The sequence below is a fragment of the Enhydra lutris genome, unplaced genomic scaffold, assembly GCF_002288905.1.
Source record: "Enhydra lutris kenyoni isolate GAN:26980312 unplaced genomic scaffold, ASM228890v2 scaffoldscaffold9, whole genome shotgun sequence".
NCBI lineage: Eukaryota > Metazoa > Chordata > Mammalia > Carnivora > Mustelidae > Enhydra > Enhydra lutris.
This window is the reverse complement of record NW_019154093.1, coordinates 14,527,513-14,546,829: the sequence shown is the minus strand read 5'-3', so window position 1 is coordinate 14,546,829 and position 19,317 is coordinate 14,527,513. Positions and strand designations below refer to the sequence as shown.

At 49.3% G+C, this 19,317-nt stretch overlaps 1 protein-coding gene across 1 annotated transcript in view; it reads right to left on the bottom strand.

Annotated features, from left to right (window-relative positions):
• Positions 1 to 18,393, bottom strand: part of LOC111143719 (ring finger protein 220) — a 226,465-nt gene extending 208,072 nt beyond the window's left edge. Inside the window, exons 1-2 of the mRNA XM_022497546.1 lie at positions 18,373 to 18,393; positions 11,187 to 11,928 (exon numbers count right to left, since the gene is read on the bottom strand). Of these exons, the coding sequence (XP_022353254.1) occupies positions 11,187 to 11,811 (625 nt within the window). The 5' untranslated portion in view covers positions 11,812 to 11,928; positions 18,373 to 18,393. The remainder of the gene's footprint in view (positions 1 to 11,186; positions 11,929 to 18,372) is intronic.
• Positions 18,394 to 19,317: the final 924 nt, after the last annotated feature.

Here is a 19,317-nt window from a genome sequence, read left to right as displayed (position 1 = left end):
AGCAGGGAGCCCAATGTGGGACTCAATCCCAGGACTCCAGGATCATGACCTGAGCCAAAGGCAGTTGCTTAACCAACTGAGCCACCCAGGCGCCCCAAACAGACTCTTAAATACAGAGAATAAACTAGTGGTTGCCAGAGGGGAGGAGAGTGGGGAATGGGTGGAACAGGTGAAGGGGATTAAAAGGACACTTATCTTGATGAGCACTGAGTAATGTACAGAACTGCTGGATCATTATACTGTATGTCTGAAACCAATGTTTCTACTACTCTGTTAGTTATCTCCTCCCTCTACTACTCCATGTTAACTATACTTCAACAAAACAGACAAAACAAGAGAAAGTTACTTTAAAAACAAGACCCTATATGATATTCGGCTTCAGAAGTATATAAGCATTAAAGGAATGTTCTCAGGAACACCTGCCTATAGGATGAAGTACTGTAGAGACCCAAGGTCATGCCTCAGGTCCTGGCAGACAGAAATTCTATTTTTCCTTTATCATAAGAAGTCCTTGGCAGCTCTGGAGTTCTTTCTTCCACTCTCAGATGCTATACTTTGTCCATAAAGGCAAACTGCCACACCTAGTCCCTTTGAATAAAGTAATTCCTTCTTGATGTCCAGATATCAGCTTAAAGGTCACTCGCTCCAGAAAGTTATCCACATTCACAGACAAGATTAGGTGCTCCAGCTTCTAATCCCATGGCATTTTATACTTCCCCTATTGTACTTTTCACAACATCCGGCAATTGCTTGCTAAACTTTAAGCTACAGTAAGGCAGAGACTGTATATAATCTGCCTTGCTCATCATTGTATTCCCAGCGCTTAGCATAACGCCTGGAACAATGCAGGTACTTAGTAAATACTGATTGAATAATTACATGAATTAATGAGTGCATCATATTAGCAAGATGGAAACTGAATCATGCCTCATGTACTCTGCCAGTTTTATCCATAATACACCAATAAACACTTAAGATAAGCAGCAGTGTTCCTTCTGTGGGGCCAGCACAGTATGGAGGCAGAGCTGAGGCTCAGAGGATCACCCCAATACAGACTCCAGGAGGCACTTCCACGACCAAAGGATGAATATAATGCTCCAAAGTCAATATAATATCATTAAGAGCCTGAGAGTTAAATCAGCCGTAAGCCACAATGCCAGCCCTGTCACAGACTTGATGGGAAGACCTCTCTTTCAAGTCATTCAACTTCTCCTAGACCCAGCTTTCTCATGAAGAGGGTATTAGGCCCTTCAGCAGCAAGGACCCTCTTTAAATAAAGAACAAGTGACTGTAAGAAGCTACTCACACTGTGATGGGAAGTTGGAAGAAGAGGGCAGCTCTGGCAATGAGGCATCGCTGCAGTTAGGAAAGGGTTAAGCCCAAACGTCTGTCTGGGATCTCTTACCAGTAAATCAGCCTTGACTGCTGCTCAGGCTGAATGAAGCCCCACCAGGTTGGCCTGTCAGGAAGGAAGCCCATGCGTCCAGACTTTTGTTGTTCTAAGGATTTTTTTTTATTTTTTTTTTTTAAATTTTACTGCTCAGGAAGGAAGGCAAAGCCTAGGCTCTAACTGCAGTCCCTGCTGATTCCTTACCCCAGTACGCACTACTGCCTTTACCTCCCTATCCACCTCTTGGGTCCAACTCTTCTCTTTTCTGGAATTCCTTCCTTCCACTGACTTTGGCATTGGGGCCTAAATCTCCGACGTTCCCCACTTCTTTAACAACTCAAAATTAAGAATGGTGAGCTTTTCCCTTCCTACCTAAGGACTGGGGATAGGGTGAGAGGAGAAGTGGGTGCTCTTCACCACCAACGCGGACCTGAACCCCTTCTCTGCAACAGTGCCATGAAGGACCTAACAAGGATTGAGGTGTCGGCCTCAATTGGCCGCCAATGGCTATTTCTGCTACATATGTATGTGAACAGGAGACTTTTCAAATCCAAACCACTATATTTAAATAATAGACTCAAATCCAAGGTCCTCAGGCAGAAGGTCAGTCTTGCCCACTCCCATCCCCCTACTCTCCACCTCTCCCACTGACGTGCAGAATCATTCTCTGATATTCCCAAGCCCCATGGGGCTTTCATTCTACAAAGAAGAAAACATTGAGTTTATTTGTGCACTCAGAGTAATGGACAGCCCTCTTTTACTCCTAGGAAAATGCACACAGACACCATGGAAAAGGCCTATCCCCACCCAACCCTGCCCTCCCCTTCCCCTGCTAATCCCGCCCCAGCAGCTCCCCCAGCTCAGTCCTGCTGCTGTATTTCTCTCCTGACCTACAAGCCCCCTTCAAGCCCCGTCCTAAGCCTCCCCCAAGCAGAGACAATCCATCATGCTGTGGGACTGTGACACACACAGATGGGGGAAGGTTCACAGATTTCTCTCACATAGGCAAGAGGGTAAAAGTGCCTGTATAACTTAAAATCTAGGGACATACTAGAAAGTCTGGGACTTTGCATTCTAATACTAGTCAAATACCATTACAGAAAATCTGATTACATATAGCTCAAATCTCTACCACAAACAAATTCTAACGGTCCATTTGTTTCAAATGATATCTGATAATACAAAGTTCCAGAATAAGAAAATATGACGAGATCTGGATTCTCTGACCTGGGCCACTGCCTTGATAACTAACTAACCCTGGTCAGGTCGCTTCCTGACTCAGATTGGGTTTCTTTAACTCTAATATTGCCTTGCTTCTAAATAAAATGAAAGGAGAAAGAGGTCAGAGGGCCACCGGGGCTAATCATGGTGGATGGGTAATAATGAAGGGAGGTGAAGCAGCTGGGTATTGCAGAAAGGGGCTCTTAGACTTTCTCTCTCCTTTTTCCATATTGCCATAAGGCACGAACGTATGAAAGGATCCTACATACATGCGAGTTGTTAATGACCCTGTGTTTGGCTACATCAGTGCTTCTAACCATGAAGATTATACCACCAGATTATCCTTGAAATAAGTCATTAGGTATTGAATGCTTAGTATGTCTGAGGTACTGTTCCAAGCATTAGCTGTGTATTTAATCTCATTCAGTCCTTCACAACAGCTCTTTAAGTTGTGTAATTCCCATTTTACAGTGAGAATACCGAGGCCCAGAAAGGTCAGGTAATTTGCCTAGGATCACTGAGTAAGTAAGTTAGAGGGTCAGGATCTTACTCCAGAGGCTGAACTCCTAACTACTGTGTTAGACTGTCTTCCCACCTTTGATCTAAAACATTTTCAAGTTGAGGCTCCAAAAGGGTAAATGCAACATTTATTCCTCTCACAGGTATTTATTCTGCTAGGCCACTCTGACTTGGTGTAAGTCACACTCCAAAAAGCAAAGACCAAATGAGAGCACTCTAGGATTAGCTGGCACCTAAAGGGGAGTCATACACCTGAAAATAAAGCATAGATCTGTCCAGGACTGGCCCTTGCCCCCTCCCTACAGCTTTCGCACTGTCTGCTGCTCTAAGATGGATGCAAAGCCATAAGTCTCAGCCTGCAAATGAATTTCAGTGGAAAAAGACAACCCTCATCTGGTGAGTCCCACTCAGGCTTACTGGGCTTGATTTCTCATGAGACTGTACCAAAAGGTCCCTTCCTTACACATACAGCTCTAGACTTTCCTGCAGCTCCGCATCTGCTGAACAGAATATGCTGGATGCAGCACCATGTCTTCCCCCAAAAAACACAACTTTCATTTCCTCTAGGTCATCTTCAATCAGAACACATTCCACAGGGAAGATTGACGGTCAAATGTCTGAATTGCCAGATGGTTATGTGTGTCTACAAAACCTCCACATCACTTGTCTGTTTCCAGCTTCACCCAGGACCTGGGTAGGAACTTGTTTTTTTAAAAATACGCATCAAAAGCAGATCAGCATTTGTGGACGCCATGATAGGGGACGTAATGCTGTGAGAAAACATTTGGGAAGGAGATAGCCTCTGATCTTAGGTTCCTAGAGTGTTAGGTGAGAAAAGCAAATTTTGAATTATTTTTTAAGCTAGGAAAGATTCTTTTGGTACCCCAAATAATCAATACGTCTATAGCTGAGAAAGGCAATTTCACATATCTCTTGAAAAACTCCCTACCTACTTTTGTCATTATTAAACCTCAAGGCGTAAATAAATTCTTCTTTTCTTCCCTCCAACCTCTACACCTTTGGGATAGAATAGTCTAATAGATATTACTCAGTGCAATGCCAAAGAGTGACAAACAGATGAAAACTTGGGAGAAAAATTAGGTTATAATCACCACCGTTAATTTATTCAATACTCAACTAACACTGAACCCTTCGATGTGATTGGCACCAGTGTCCCCCCCAAATTTTTTTAGTACTAAAACTAAACTGTGCTTAAGAGTACAGAAAAACCTAATCCATTGGGTAAAAAATGGAAGGGAATGAATTTCTCCTGTTTACTCAGCATCTGCCAGGTTTACTTATTCATACCACAGCCTATCATTTCTCCAGGCCTAAACCCATAGTCCCAAATCAGGATCTTTTCCTGGAAAAGGCCTAAGAGAGAGACTAAGTAGGTGAAAGTTCTTTTGCAGAAAATTCTCCTCCTTGCCCAAAGAAAGAGATATTTACAAATTCCCACCCACAGCACAGACTTGCAGGTTCTATTCAGCCACAAACGTCATAATTTAAATGGTATTTTTTAAACGTGAAGGCATTTTAGCTGCTATACGGCAATAAGTTATCCTCAAGTCTGCAGTTCATCTGTCGTTGGGGTGGGGGGAATGGCACTGGGAAATGCTGTTAAACTGTTGGAAGAGAATAGTCAAATCCAAAGATTACTGTAATTTTGGTGTTACAATTGTGTGGGTTTTACACTTAAAATGTATCATCACTCCAAATCCCAAGTATTTATAAAGAGTACATTGCAACATGGACGTTGATATTTATTGACCAGCTGGACGTGGTTAATAAGACTTAAAAATATGAAAAACCATTATGAATATATAACTCTATTAAATGTACTGTCACTCCAGCTGCCGAGTATTTACAAATAATACATTTCAATGTGTGCTAATATTTATTAACCAGATGGATGTAGCTAACAAGGGTTAAAAATAAGAAAAACTAATATAAAAATATAATTCTATTTTTTCAGTTTCCTCTTCTGCCTAATGAGGAAAGGGGATGGGGAGGGAGAGCAACTTTTGTTATTAGGATACAATGTGTGTTTTTTGTTTTCAAACAAAAAAGGGCCACCAAATAATCAACCTGGGGCCGCTGACCGGAAGGCAGCCCCGGAAAACTTCCCGTGGGAAGAGTTCCAGAAATTGCCCGGACTTTAACAAGCCCCGCTGTGCTGGCTGAGAGCCTCGGACTGTCCGAGGCGACCGAGACTCGCCTCGCCCGAAAAGCAGCCATCCTGCGGATTCACGAACCCCAGGACTTGGGAAACATTCCCCGGAGCGTTTTACAAATTTAAAAAGCGAGACGGGGAAACATTTCGAATCTACAGGAGAAACATCAAAGTCCTCGGCTGCCGAGGGAAATGCTAGCACCAGATGCGCGTGTACACACGTCCGTCCTCCTGGACGCGCCCCCGCGCCCTCCCCGACGCCTCCCTCTCTTCCCCCCCCCACCCCCTTGCCGCGCGCTGGCCGCCCGCGCTGGGTCCCCTCGCCTCCTCAGACAGCCACGCGCTCACCTGCACCTCCCACCCCGTCCCCCATCAGCCCGACCCCCCGCGTGGGCGTGCCCCCCCCGGGGGGTCACACTCACTCCCTTGTCCTCACCCCGTCCCCACACTCCCTCTGCGGCTGAGACGACAGCACAGGAAACCGACCCAGGGCTCGGTTCCTAGTGCGACCTGGGGCCGCGGGACGTGGAGGCCGGGGTGGGGCGGGGCGGGGGACCAGGCCGGCCCGCGGGTCCCGGCCGCAGACGGCGGCGGCGTCGGCGGCGGCGTTGGCGCGGTTCTCGCCCGGCCCTGGGGCAGCGCCCGGAGTTCTCCCGCAGCCTCCGAGTCCGGCCGAGCGAGGGCGAGGTCGCCAACATTTCTGAAACCACTTGAAAGCCATCTCGGTGGCGGAGGCTGGGGGGTCCTTTCCAAGGGGGGTCCTTTCCAAGGAAGCCAACGGTGCCCGCTCTGTGGTCCTTCCTTCCCCTGGCCGGGCCTCGCGTCTCTCCGCGCCCCCTCCCCCAAACGATCAATTACCAGCCACCGTTCTGCCGGGAGCGGCGAGGGGCTGGCTGGCGGCCGCGAGGAAACGGCAGCCCGGATCACTTCTGCATGACAATTGATGGGAGGGAGGGCGCGAGGCGAGGAGGGAGGACGGCTGCGGTGTCCGTTTTCTCACCATGGTGATTAGGCATTCCGGCCGCGCGAGGAGGCAGCCGCCGACCAGAGCGGCGCGGCGTGGAGCGAGGACGGGGGAAAAGAGCGAGAGCGGGAGCGAGCCCAGCCGCCGGGCGGGCGGCGGGCGAGCGGCGCGCTGAGCCAAGCCAAGCCAGGCCAGATGGCTCTGCAGCCATCAGGGACTGCTCCCGTCCAGCCCGGCCCCACTTTAGCTGTGCAAACATTTCTTTATCCCAACAAGACAATTAAACCCGGCAGCATGAAAAGGAGTCTCCATGACTGTGCTGGGAGCGAACAACCAGAAACCACCACACATTACAGGAGTTCTTGCCTTCCACCCCCGGAGAGAGGAGAAAAGGGGCTGCGGGAGAAATCCGGGAGCAGCTGAGGGATAACTGGGCTAGGTGTGGGCAGTGGGTATGGAAGGAGCCATCTGACCCATCTCCCCTGGAGATCTGCTGGCCCTTCCACTGCAGTCATCTGCTCCAGCTACAACCCAGAAGTTGAGCCTGGGGACCTGACAACTATCCCAGACATCTTCCCCAGTGAGAGCAATTCTCCTAAAACCCCAGGTTAGGATCCCTGGCCACTCCAGTCCCAGGGCCCTTGGGAAGAATTCCCCTTAATACCACCCTCATGATGTAGCCAGGACTCCTCATTCCAGACTGTCCTTGGGCGTATGTGGGCTCAGCTGATCTGTTAAGACACAGGGTCTTCGATGATACATGACACATTCTCCGGGTACAAATACCATCTCCTATTCAGGGCTCAAGAAAGACTTTTCAAATACATCAAAGATGAGCGCAAAATAGAACATCCAGGAACTGCTGTAAGCCACCCGGTTTCCTGCCTACCTGTGAATCTGCCTGACACAGGGAAGGGCCAAGGAAACAGGGCCATTGCAGGGTCAATGCCCAGTGCCCGTCCCTGAGGTGAATCAGAAGCCTGGGCCAGTCATTGCTCCAACTGGGACAGTTCTGGTTCCTCTCAGCCCTCTGGTGAGCCTGCATACTAGCCAACTCCAATTTGGGCTGACGGAGTAGAATGACTGGCGGGCTGGTTGCCCCCACTCCACCACCCCAAAACACAAAACACCTGCATCACCCAGTCAGGAATCTGGGCACAGGGGTGGCCAACAGAGCACAACAAGGAAATGCACATGGTAAGAGCCAGGGCGCTAAGGGGCTAATAAATGTATAGATTCTAGCACAAGGCAGCGGACAATACTTGGCTTCCCTTTTGTTATAAAGTTTCCTTATTGAGGAAATGTTTATTTTAAAAGCCCTGGGAAACATATCTGAAGACACTTCATATGTAAGACACACGTGGACTATTCGTAATTGGTCCATAAATTTTAGCATCATTTCCCTGGACAAGAAGCCTTGGAGACTGGTTCAGGGAGTGACAATAAACAAGAGTTACCTCAGTTCCCTTCCTGGGGAATTACGCATCCTCCATGAACGGCTTCTCACAAAACACTTCTCCCTTTCTCCAGGGCAAATAAGTCAGTCCTGCCGAGTCAAGGCTTCTTTTTTCCATAGAACCCAACACCTACCTCACGAATCACCTGTGATACCAGGTAGGTGAACAGGGAAGCAAACCGGAAATCATCCACTAGGAGAGACAACACTTTACCCAAATAGCTACAATTTAGGTCTACAAAAATGCATATTTAATCGCAAAAGAAAGCCTGCCTATCGGCACCCAGATTTAAGGAAAGAACACGTGTGCATTACACCATGTCTGCAGGCCCCTTTCAAATGCGCTCACATGTGGACATATCTGCATATGGATGCAGTGTGTGAGCAGGGGGGTGGCTGCGACAGTAAAAACTGTCAGTGTTTCCATAGTAAAACTGATTTTTCATTGACCTAAAACTCAGTCATAAAACTTGTACTCTAAGTAAAGGACACACACACACACACACACACACACACACCCATGCTCAGCTCCCACCCCTGAAAAAAACCCCTAAAGCTAAGTGCCTATTTGGAAGTTTTACTGTTGTATTTAATTAAGACTTTTTAAAAACATTTTATGAGAAAAATTTATTTATAAGAAGAGAACTGAAGAATAAGTCCACCACATCAGAAATTAACTCTAAATTTTAAGAATAAAAAACTAGAATATACCTGGTTAATTTTGGCAATCTGACCAAAAGTCACTGCACCCTATTACTTTGCTCTTTTGAACACTTTCTATCCTCTCTCTTCTGGCCTCCCCATCCCCCCTCACTGCCCCTGCTGCCCCTTAAGCTCTCCCTTCGGAAGCAGTCTTGTACACTGTCACTCGATTATCTGAGAAATATTACTTATTTCAAAACGGTTCTGTGGGGAGGACCTGAAAGGCATCTAGTGGGAATAATCAGGCCTTCTAACGGCCCTTAAATATGTATTTACATAAAACAGACCATAAATATTCCGACACACGTCGGCATATGACAGGAGCCAAGAGAGCCGCTGCCGACTTTGTCACGGTGCCTCTTCAACCCTTCCCTACAGAAAAATGATTCTCCCGCCTTCCAAAAACTCAAAACCAAAAGCACAAACGCTCCCCAGTACAACCCTGCGAAGGCTGCTCTGCCCCCTAAGGAAAGAAAAGGAGGAAGGAACCCAGACCCAGGGCTATCACAGGCTAAGAGGCTCCTCTTCACTTGGCACTTTTGTTTCTTGTTAAAGATTAGTCACTAACGCAACTCTAGGTAATACTGTGGGTGCGCAAACATCCTACGCTCATAGACACCCCTATAGGTTTTATGTTTGTGTAAGAGAAAAAAGAGAAGACAAAGTACTCTCAAAAGAAAGATATTTTAAGCAAATAAAAGGGGAAAGGGTTCCCATTTCTGCAGCACTACAATTTGAAATAAAGAAGTTTCCCCACCCTTCTGATCAGAATCTCATTAATTTCAAGGTCAGAATTCCATTTCACTTTGGGAGATAGACTCATTTAATTTTTCTCCACCCAGGCGTATTCCTGTGTGAGGGAGCCATCTCCATGGGGAATGGCACCACCACACAATGCAAACCAGGCAAACAGAAGAGTTATGGCTTTGACACTCGGAGGGGAATGGATAGCCACATCTATGAGTTCTGACTTGACTATCAAGCTTCCTCCTGCTCTGGGGGTCTGACACAGGTTTGGGCTAAAAAGAGAGAAAAACGGAGACCAGCCAGATCTGCTGGGAGAGAAGAAAGGAATCTTGATCTCCAGATGTTACTTGACGGCATGTTAGGTTTGAGAGGATTTCATCTTCGACTTGTATTTGGAGCAAAAAGGGGTGCAGAATCACCGAGGCCAGCTTTAGCCAGAGGTCAGATGACAGCTCGCCTTGATGGCTTGCCCACTGACAAATGAAAACTGCACTGAAGTAAAACACAACAGACCCACAAGACGCCAGCGTGTCCTGAAGGTATACCGGGAAAGCAGTATGGTAATGCATGCATCAGCTGTCCACAAGGGGAGAGACGACGGAAGAGGGGCCCAAGTGAAGTGAGAGAACACATGGGCACTTGTGCTAGCAGCTTCTCCCTGAAGTGGGGAGGTCTCAGGCTTACAGACGCTGACATAAAAGACACACTTGCAACATATTTCAAAACCAAAGAGCGATGGATTTACAAGGCAGGTTGATTTTATGATGACTTTTATTGAAAAGGTACGCTGGGTTTAGGCAGATGCCTTTTAGCGCAGGAAAGTTAACACAGTACCTAATTCAAGGAGACAGCCTGAGGAAGCAGTGCCGACAGGGGAGAGAGCTGCAATGTCTCTATTACTCTCCTCGGCATCATAAAGAGAAGAGAAAAAAAAATGGTATTCGTGTTGGTGGTTATGGAGAGGACAGAAGCACAAAAAAAAAAAGAAAGAGGGGAAAGCAAACCTCAGATGTAGTTTTCTTAAGAAAATAAAATGAAGCAAATCTTAGAACAAAGGGTTGAGTGGAAAAATGCCCTCAGTTCATAAATTCTCACTAGGCTTGAAGAAAACTGCTCTGCCTACCCACAGCCCAAAAGCGTCAGAACACAATTATTTTCTGATTCTATTAGAGGAGAATTGCAGGGTTCAGCCCTCCTGGTCTACAAGTTCCAAATAAAGGCTTGGTTCCAACTATTAGCAAGGGTCACCAAAGCTCAATGAGGCACTGGGAGAACATAAGAAAGCTGTTCCATAAGCAGAAATTAATAATAGTTGTGAACATCAAATATGGAATAGTCACACGGGTCAACCGTGTCTAGTCCTAAAAGTGAGCCCCAGGATAAGCATCCAGCAAACCTGTTAAATCCCAAGAGAAGATGGCTTTCTAGCCTTGCGATCGCAAGGAAAACACAGCTGTTTGAAATGCTTTATGGTGATTGACGACACCTTTGTCCGTCTCTGAAAAATAGCCTGATGTGGACAAGGGCTGAGAGTTGGGAAAATAAAATCACGTGGAGTCCACTGGATGTGATACAATGGAAAAGCTAAAAAATAATGTCAAGATCAGAGAAATATAATGAGGATAGCAAAGAGAGGAGGGATGGACAAGTTTCTTCGGGCCCCCCAAATATCCTAGGAACCTAAGCTTTCTAATAAAATGGCATTTGCTCCTGTATACATATGGCACCCCTCTTCATTCCAGAGTGAGTCCCCAGAGAATAAGTCAATCATGCCCTGGGGAGAGGCAGCTTGGAGACCAACTTGCCTCTGGCTACCATCAGGAAAACATGTCCTCCCGGAACTGTCAATTCTCATCGACATTAGACAAGTAAATGTTAGCACTCCGCAGCCACTGAGTGGGAAGGAGCCGGCCCTCCCTATTCCTAGGAGCATGAAAACTGCCACCGACCTGTTGAACATTACTGTGAGGCAGGGCTTGCTGGGGATAGGGAAGGCTTGCACCAAAGTACTTACATCTGTCATTCCGATCCTCTGGGCTAGAAGAGGCTTCCCGATCCGAAATGAGGCCAGAGACAGCAAAAATCTTCTTCCCAGTATCATCAACCTTAAGTGAACCGGGGGAGCTAGATGGCAGCTGTGTCCCAAAGTCATATTCCTTGCCATCTGCATCTGAGAAGCGCAAGTGGGGAGACTCTGTGTCATGGCAGTTCTTAAGTCGCTTGGCCGGCGTAAAGGCTGACTGGTAACTCTCGCGGTCCTCAGTGGAAGCGAAGGGACGGAAAGCCCCCACTCCACTATGATTCAGCATACTGATTGGGGTGCAATCTAGATTTGGGGGAGCAAACTGAGGGTGGAGGTGCAGTAAAGAAGGGGGAAAATCACGATTGGCAAAAGTGCCGGGCACCCCACCTTGCCGATGGTACATAGAGGCAAAGGTGTAGGAACCGTTGGTGAAGGGAATATGCACGTCCTTGTCTACTGAGACAGGTACACCAAAGGGTCGTGGCTGCTGACAAGGGATGGAAGCATCGCGGCTGGCCTCAGCCGTGGACGCCAGGACCATCAGTGCTGGGGATGCCAGCGGGTTGGGGAGGTAGGATGAGTTCTCCATCTTGAAGGCTGCCCGGTGTAAGTCCATCGGAGTCTCTTTCTATGGCTGGTGTCACACGAGAAGCAGTCTTCCCTGGGAGGGAGGCCGGGTGGCACCTTGGATCAGGGCAGGGAATATTACTGGGGAATCATCCCCTTCTAAGACCTGCGGAAACAGCAAAGAGAAGAAAAGAGGGGGGAGGAAGGTCAGGGGGAAGAAAAAAAGGGAAACCCCAAGTGATCGAAACACCATCCTTCTGGCTTACAGATGCTCGGGCAAGAGACACCAGAGGCTTTAGGAGCCAGTGGGCAGCAGCATCAGACCATTTTCATTCAGGAAAATCAATAGACAACTTACTGTGATGTACGCGTAGCTGACTTTGGTCCCTACACGTTCCGGGTGAAATGCGCCTGAGCCCAGCAAAGGAAAAAAAAATCATAAAACCTCCAAATACAATATTCCCTGAGCAAATGAGCTTTGGAAGGCCAAGACATCCAGTAGATTAGGTGGGGTCTATATTTTAAAGGGTTTCCACCCGCACACACTGCTCATGGCAGGCCTGATGTTCAAACAGAGGCGAGGTTCTACCTAGGTGACCCCCCACAAACACATTCTCTCTTCATCTCCCCTGACAACGCCCCGGTGCTGAAAAATTCCTAAATCAAGCACATCTAGACCATCTGTACATGCTAGTCGGTACGAATTGTACGTGTGGATAAATCACACACATTGGCACATACATCAACACATATCTTCATGTATCATTTAAAGCTGTTTCCAGAAAGAAGTGCAATATTATTTTTGATGCACACCCCTCTCTAATCATACAGGTTTTCTCTTTCCTGAGAAGGAACAAAACCTTCATCAGTAAAATGCCTGGCATCTCTGACAATATTTAACACCATAATGGGTGCCTTTGGCATATGTTCTCTAGAAGCGGCTGTCTTCCAGGGGCAGCAAAGAACGGATCGGTAATTTTAGTTACTAATGCACTCGCTCTTAAGTAGATTTGTAAACAGCCTTGAATTTGCCATTAACATTTGGAGCAAAATGTTAACAAAATTTCTGACTTATTTTGCTCTGCTTATTGGCCTGGTCACAGTTGTTGTCTGATAAAGGCCCATGGAAAAATCTGGAGTTCGGAGAGACTTCCTTCAATTTCCCTTTTAAATTTAGGTTGTACATCTCCATAGCCACTGATTCCATTTCAAAATTTATTTTGAGTAGGGGGTTGGGGGAGTGAGAGAAGGGCTATATATCAAAAGTCAGGATAACATAAGATGAACACTAGAATTTATTAGCTTCAAAAATATACACTAGACAGAAACTTAATGAAACTCAAAGTGTAACCAAAAATCACCATCTGCTACAAATTATCACCTTTAAATTGAGAGTCATAGCTCAAATAAGAATTTACCCCCTCCCTTTAGGGGAAAAAAAACCCCACAAAACACCTAGATAATGGAGTATCTTTGATATTCCTTCAACTAGAGAAGCCTCAGTTAAACTGTAGATGAATCCCCTTGGCTTAATGCAGTGCAAAGAGAGTATTTCCTTCTCTCATCCTGTAGCAGACGTGTCAATGACTGTTATTAATTGGGAAGATGAGTGCACACCATCAGACTGCTTCCTCATTTGGCATCTCTCCTTATAGACATCATTGCTAAATTACCAGATTATGTATCTCACATTAACGGATTTTTCTCTCTTCCAAATTTTAAATAACTTTCCTGTCAAGTTATAGCAGCTCAGGGAATGATCTGCCAAGTACAGCCAGTTAGCCTGACAAGCCTGGTCTGGGAATCCTGTTCTTGGCTGTTTCCAAGTCAGATTAATGGTCACACAACATGGATGCTCTAAAAGTGGGTCTAGGGCTGTTCCAAGGGTTCTAAGCAGCTCTTCATAACAGAAATAACTAACTTCTTGTCTCTCAACAAGCAATATCACATGAGGCAAGCAGGAGAAAAGGACAAACATAATACACCACAGGTGGGGGGTGAAGGGTGGAATGTTTTCCCCCCAAATAACCAATTGCCCAGAGAATTCACTTTCTATTTTTACTTCCTGGATCACCTCATTATGTTAAATGAGTTTCATAAATTAGCAATCTGGCGACAGCACCGGACACTCCAACAGAACACGGTGAATCACTCAAACCTGGTTATTCATTTGAAACTTCATTATACTGAAAATAAATCAACAATATTTTTCCAGGCCACATCTCTTTTACTCCACTGTGTGGGCGTTGGTCTCTGTGGGGGGAGGGTGTGTGTGTGTGTGTGTGTGTGTGTGTGTGTGTGTGTTTTCTTTTTCCTTTTCTTTCTTACCCCCTCCTCACATTAACAACTTGTATAGATGGGGCTTCAGCAGACCACAGTCATTATGAAAATCTATAGTTAATACACTCCCAATGTCAAAATGTCATGGGTTTAAACACAGAACCCAAAATAAGAAAACTAACTGACCCTCTTAATTAAAAAAATATGGATTGTAAGATAATCAGCTTGATGGAGCATTTGGGTGACTGTAAAGAACCAGGCAAAGGGAAAGTAAGTAACTGTTACTTTTCTGCCTCTATGCTGATTTTTTTTAATTTAGCACTTCGTGCAAATCCAGATTAAAATAACTCCAGCTATTGATCCGAGCAGTGGAATTGACATTAATTTTAGTTCACTTCTCACTTTGCAAAGGGATCAATAGGAAGTAATAACAGCTGACATCCCCGCTGAAAGGAGGAGAAAGAAGGGCTGAAGACAGAAATCGAAAAGCAACCAAATAAATCATCAGCTACTTTTCCACGGCATCAGACAAACTCCAAACAGATTGCAAAAAGTCTTTGTTGAATTAACTAAACAAGGAGGAGGGATCAATCCACGAAGCTAAATAAATTGTCTGGCAGGCAGTGAGGTTGGACGGGGGGACCAGCAAATATTGAGTTTTAAAATTTTCAAATCCTTGACGTGATGGGCTTGGTTGAGGTCCGTATGTGTGGGAGTTTGTTTGTTTGTTAAATTACACACACGACCCTGGTTTAAAGTGATTACAAAACGCCAGCTAACTGAATAATTAGTGAGATTACTAATTGCGTGGCTAAACATGCCAGAACCAAGACAAATGAAACGAAGAAACTGGCGTTTGGAACGTGAAAATGTCTGGAGCTGGGCTGATGCGCAGCGCTCCGCGCTCTCCGGCGCGAACTAGCCACTTTCGCATTGAAAAACCGAAAGCCAGAAAGAAAGTCTCAGAGAGTGGGCGATCTCCCACCCCAGCCTCTGACCATCCCCGTTCAGGGTCTGGACTTCCTGACCCGCGCTGGGATCCGCGTAGAAGGAAGCGGCGCTGCTGCTGCCGCTAGGAGCCAAACCCACTTGCAAATGACTGCCACAAAGAAAAGCTGCAAAGCCTCTTTCCCCGAGCCCTGGCTCTGAACGCCCACCAAACTACGACTCTGCGGGCAATTAAAACGCACACACAACACTCCTCTGCTTATTACAACAGGTGACATTTTTGTGGTCTCTGAATCGTTTCCAAAAGCCAGGAATTAAAATAATAGAACAAATTAAACGATATTTTTCCTTTGCATAAATAAACTTTTAAAAAATTAACAGGCAACTTAAAAAGCAAAGAACAATGGGAAGTGGGGCCAGGGTAGTGGGGGGTTGTGAAGAACTCAGGAAAGAATTTTTTTTTTTTTAAGTTCACAGACTTCTTCGCTTGAAGAGAATTCCCGCACACCAAATGCCCAGGGGGTATTTGGAAACACCGCTCTAACAGAAATTTTACCACCATATGCAAGAGCTCAGGAAGCATAAGCTTAACACTATTCCAAAGGCTGGGGCCAACGCCCGCAATTCAGACGTGGCCGGGTATCCGTCCCAGATTTGGGCCCCGACCCAGGCCCAGCGTGGCCAACGGGTGCGAATCCGAAATAACCCGGCCTCTCGAAGAGTGCGGGGCTGCGGGGCTGCCAGCTCAGCCAAGCGGGTGCAAAATTCAGCCGGGAGGAGTCTTAGCCCAGGAAAACCAACTCTTTTAGGGAAAACGGAGGAAGAAGAGGTGAAGGCGAAACCTGCAAAAACTTGGGGCCAACGCAGAGCCGAGCCCACCACGCCTTGGCCTGACGTCTCCCCCAGCTCTCGGCTGCCATTGCACAAAGAATACTTTAGATCCCAACAACCTCTGCACGAAAGCAGCTGCTTGTAACTTTGGGGGAAACAGGGCGCCGGCCAGGCAAGAATCGACAAGTGCGAGGAGCCCCGGTCCACAGCCGGGCAAGGCCCGCGGGGCAGGGACTGGGGGGAGTCTGCCTTCGATCAAAGTCCAGGGACCTCGTGCCGCTGAACAACCCCGCCCCGCGGGTCACCCGGGTCTCCGTGCCGCGCGCCACCGCTTCGGCGGGCAGCCACCGGGCTCATGGATTCTGGCGCTCCCGTAAATGCGGGCCGGCGCGGGGCAACCGGGCCCTCCCGGTTCCGGGACTGCGGGCCTGGGGTGAGGGAGGGAGAGTTTTGCCTTTCGCGCCTACGCCGTCCGGCCGCCACACACGACGCAGCCTCGCAGAACAGGTGTGTGTCCCCGCTCGCTGGGCGCCCGGCCCCGGCCACGGTCGGTCACCAGCGGGGCGGCGCCGCCCTGTCCTCGGCCTTCCCCCACCTCGCCCTGGATCGCAGCGAGCGAACTCATGCCACTTTTGCCGGTTTTCCGCGGGCCAGGAGGGATGGGAACGTAAGACTCCCGCATCTCTTCCTCGACGCTCTTTCTACCTTCCCCCTTCGGCTCGTTTTCCATTTTGGGCAAGAACCCCCCGAGACGGGCAGAGGAGGAGGCCGGGCATCCCTGGCCGCTCAGCTCCCTCCAGTCTGACCCGCCGTTTCCCCACTGCCCGCCCTTTTTTCTCTTTATTTTTCCTTCCCCCCCCCCCCCCTCCTGCTCAAGCCGAGTCCGGAGCGGGGGCTGGAGGCGAGACGTGGCTGGTGGGCATCGCGGGCAGAGCGCGCCCGAGTCCTCCCTCCCTGCTCTTCCCCGGGCAGGGAGGCGGCGCAGGCCACAGACCCCGGACCGCCCGGCCCGGCCACGCCAGGCAGGGCTGAACCGCACACCGAGCGCCCCCGCCCCATGCACCCACCCGGTGCGACGCGCGCCCGGCTCGGAGCCGGGGCCCTGCCACTCCGCTGGACCTGCGGCCAGGGCCCAAAAAAGCAGTGCGTTCCGAACGGGAAACGAGAGCTTTTCCTCTGCCTCCGGGCAGCCAGAGCCCCCGCTACTTCGGGGCTCCCGCGCGCCCTCGCCGGCCGGGGACCACCTGGGCCTCGAGCTCTTGGAGGGGCTCGTGGAGCAAAGGACGGACCAGGCATCCCCTCGGATAGTCTCACCACCGTGGGCGGCCTCGCCCGGGGGGCCACACGGAAGCTCTCCGCCCAAGTTTGTTGTGCCCTGGAAGAAAAGGCTTTCCCTTACAAAGCACAAAGGCGAAACGCCCAGGCCGAGCCCTGAAAAGCCCGGGGCTGGGGAGAGGGGCCGGCCGGAGGCTCGGGAGCGCGGTGGCGGGGCCCGGCTCCGGGCGGAGAAGGTCGCTCCGCAGGGGCTGACGAGCACGGTGGCGGTGGCCGCAGGACTGCAGCGACCTGCGTGCTCGCTGAAAAGTTTTGTTCTCAAGTCGGAGGGAGAGAAATTGTTACTCAGTTTAAGGCAGGTCTAAGATTAAAATAAAAAGAGCCACGCGCCGCTGTCTACACGGCGGTCCTCCCGCCCGGCTCCGTAGAATCACGGGGCTAGAGTCCCGACCCCGAAAATCCCGGGAGACCCCCCACGGGTCCGGCTGCTCTAAGGCCAGGCAGGTCCAGGCGGGCGGAGCAGGGAGTTTACCGGTTGCGTTTAGAACGGACCACCTCAGTGCCAGCACCTGCCTCCTTCCTGCGCGCCGCGCCTCCCCCCACCCCACCCCCACCTCCCTCCACGCCCTTCACACCCGCCCCCGCTGGGAAAAAGTGAGCCGAGCAACCCGGGGCCTGAGGCTCCCAGCGCTGCGCGCGTACCCCACCGGGCGGGTGGCTAGCAGTGTGGGGGCGGTGGGGATCCTCCTCCCTAGGCTCTCCCCTTTCCCACCCTGCCAGCCGTCTCAGGCTCCCCACTGAGCACCGCCCGGGCCGGGCCCTGCCGGAAATCGCCGCGGGATACGCGGGGGAGCCCGGCGATAAGGCTATCTCCGCATCAACCCAAACAAAGTGGGAACGGGGCTTATTAAAAGATGGAAAAAAGAAGTCCTGCTCCCTTCCCCGGCTGTCCCATCACCCTCCCTACTTGTCCAATTCCCGCGTCTGGTCCCTCCCCCTCGCACCCCCCAAATAAAACACATTAAGGAAAACTCAAGACGGAAAGTTTGAGCGAGGCAGCGCACGGAGTGCGCAGGGCACCGTTGCTGGGAGGCACCGTCGCGGAGATCTGAGACGCGCCAGCCCAGGTCCCAGTCCCTGCCCCTGTCGCGGAGAGCCGCCCGAATCCCTAGGAAACGGACCCGGAAAGTTAGGTTCCCGAGCAACCCGCCGCTCTCGCACCCACCCCTCTGTGTACGCGCACACACCCACACCCCATTCTGGTCTCCATACTTGCCGTGGAAATTCCTTGGGAGAACGGTCGCACTTTTCAGGACACGGAGGGAAGGAGGCAGTGAGTGTGGTGCATGAAAAGTCCCGGGTGCGCAGAGCCGGCGGAGGCAGCGGTGGCGGCGGCGGCGGCAGCGGCAGCAGCAGCAGTAGGCGGCTGGCCCCGGGTTTGTGTTCGCGAGCTGCCTGGGATTGCATGTACAGATCAAGAGACTCGGTTGGTGTGAGAGAAGGAGCAGTGCTGCCTCTCAGCGCTGGCTCTAATCAGTGAATGAGCCTCCACTCTCCCAGGGACTCGGAGACACACACACACACACGCACGCACACACACGCACACATTCTCTCACACTCACACACATACAGGCACTCTGAGCACTGAATACATTAGGGCACTAAGGGACTCTGGGAAATGGAGTCCAGATCCAGGGCACTCCTGGAGAACAGACCTGCTGGCCCTCAGGAAAGAGCTGGAAAGTCTTGGGGTCGCTGGATATTGTGGTAACCCAACAGAGAGCGCATGCTTTTGTTCACACTTCCCCCTCATCACACCCTCTCTCCCCCCGCCCGGGGAGATCTCAATGAATTGTTTGGTGCTCTTCCTTTCTTGAACCAAAAGTGACCAAGAGTAAATGGTCTTTAAGGCTAAAATCTTTAAGGCTGACACCCACAGCAGCTGAATGACTCCCAGATCCTGGCTTCCTCATAAACTCTGCCTTTTTCCAGAAAAATCTTACCTACTGCTTTGCTCCTGGAATACTTCTCAGGGTCTTTGCCTATAAGAGTAAGATAACAGATGAATATAAATAAAACTACAAGTTTTAGAGATTGTGGAGAGGGCCTAGTTTAGCACCCAGAATCAAGAATTAAAAATTTTACTGGTATTTATGTTACACTTCTTTTTTTTTTTAATCATCTTCTATCCTTTTTAAAAAGATTTTATTTATTTATATAT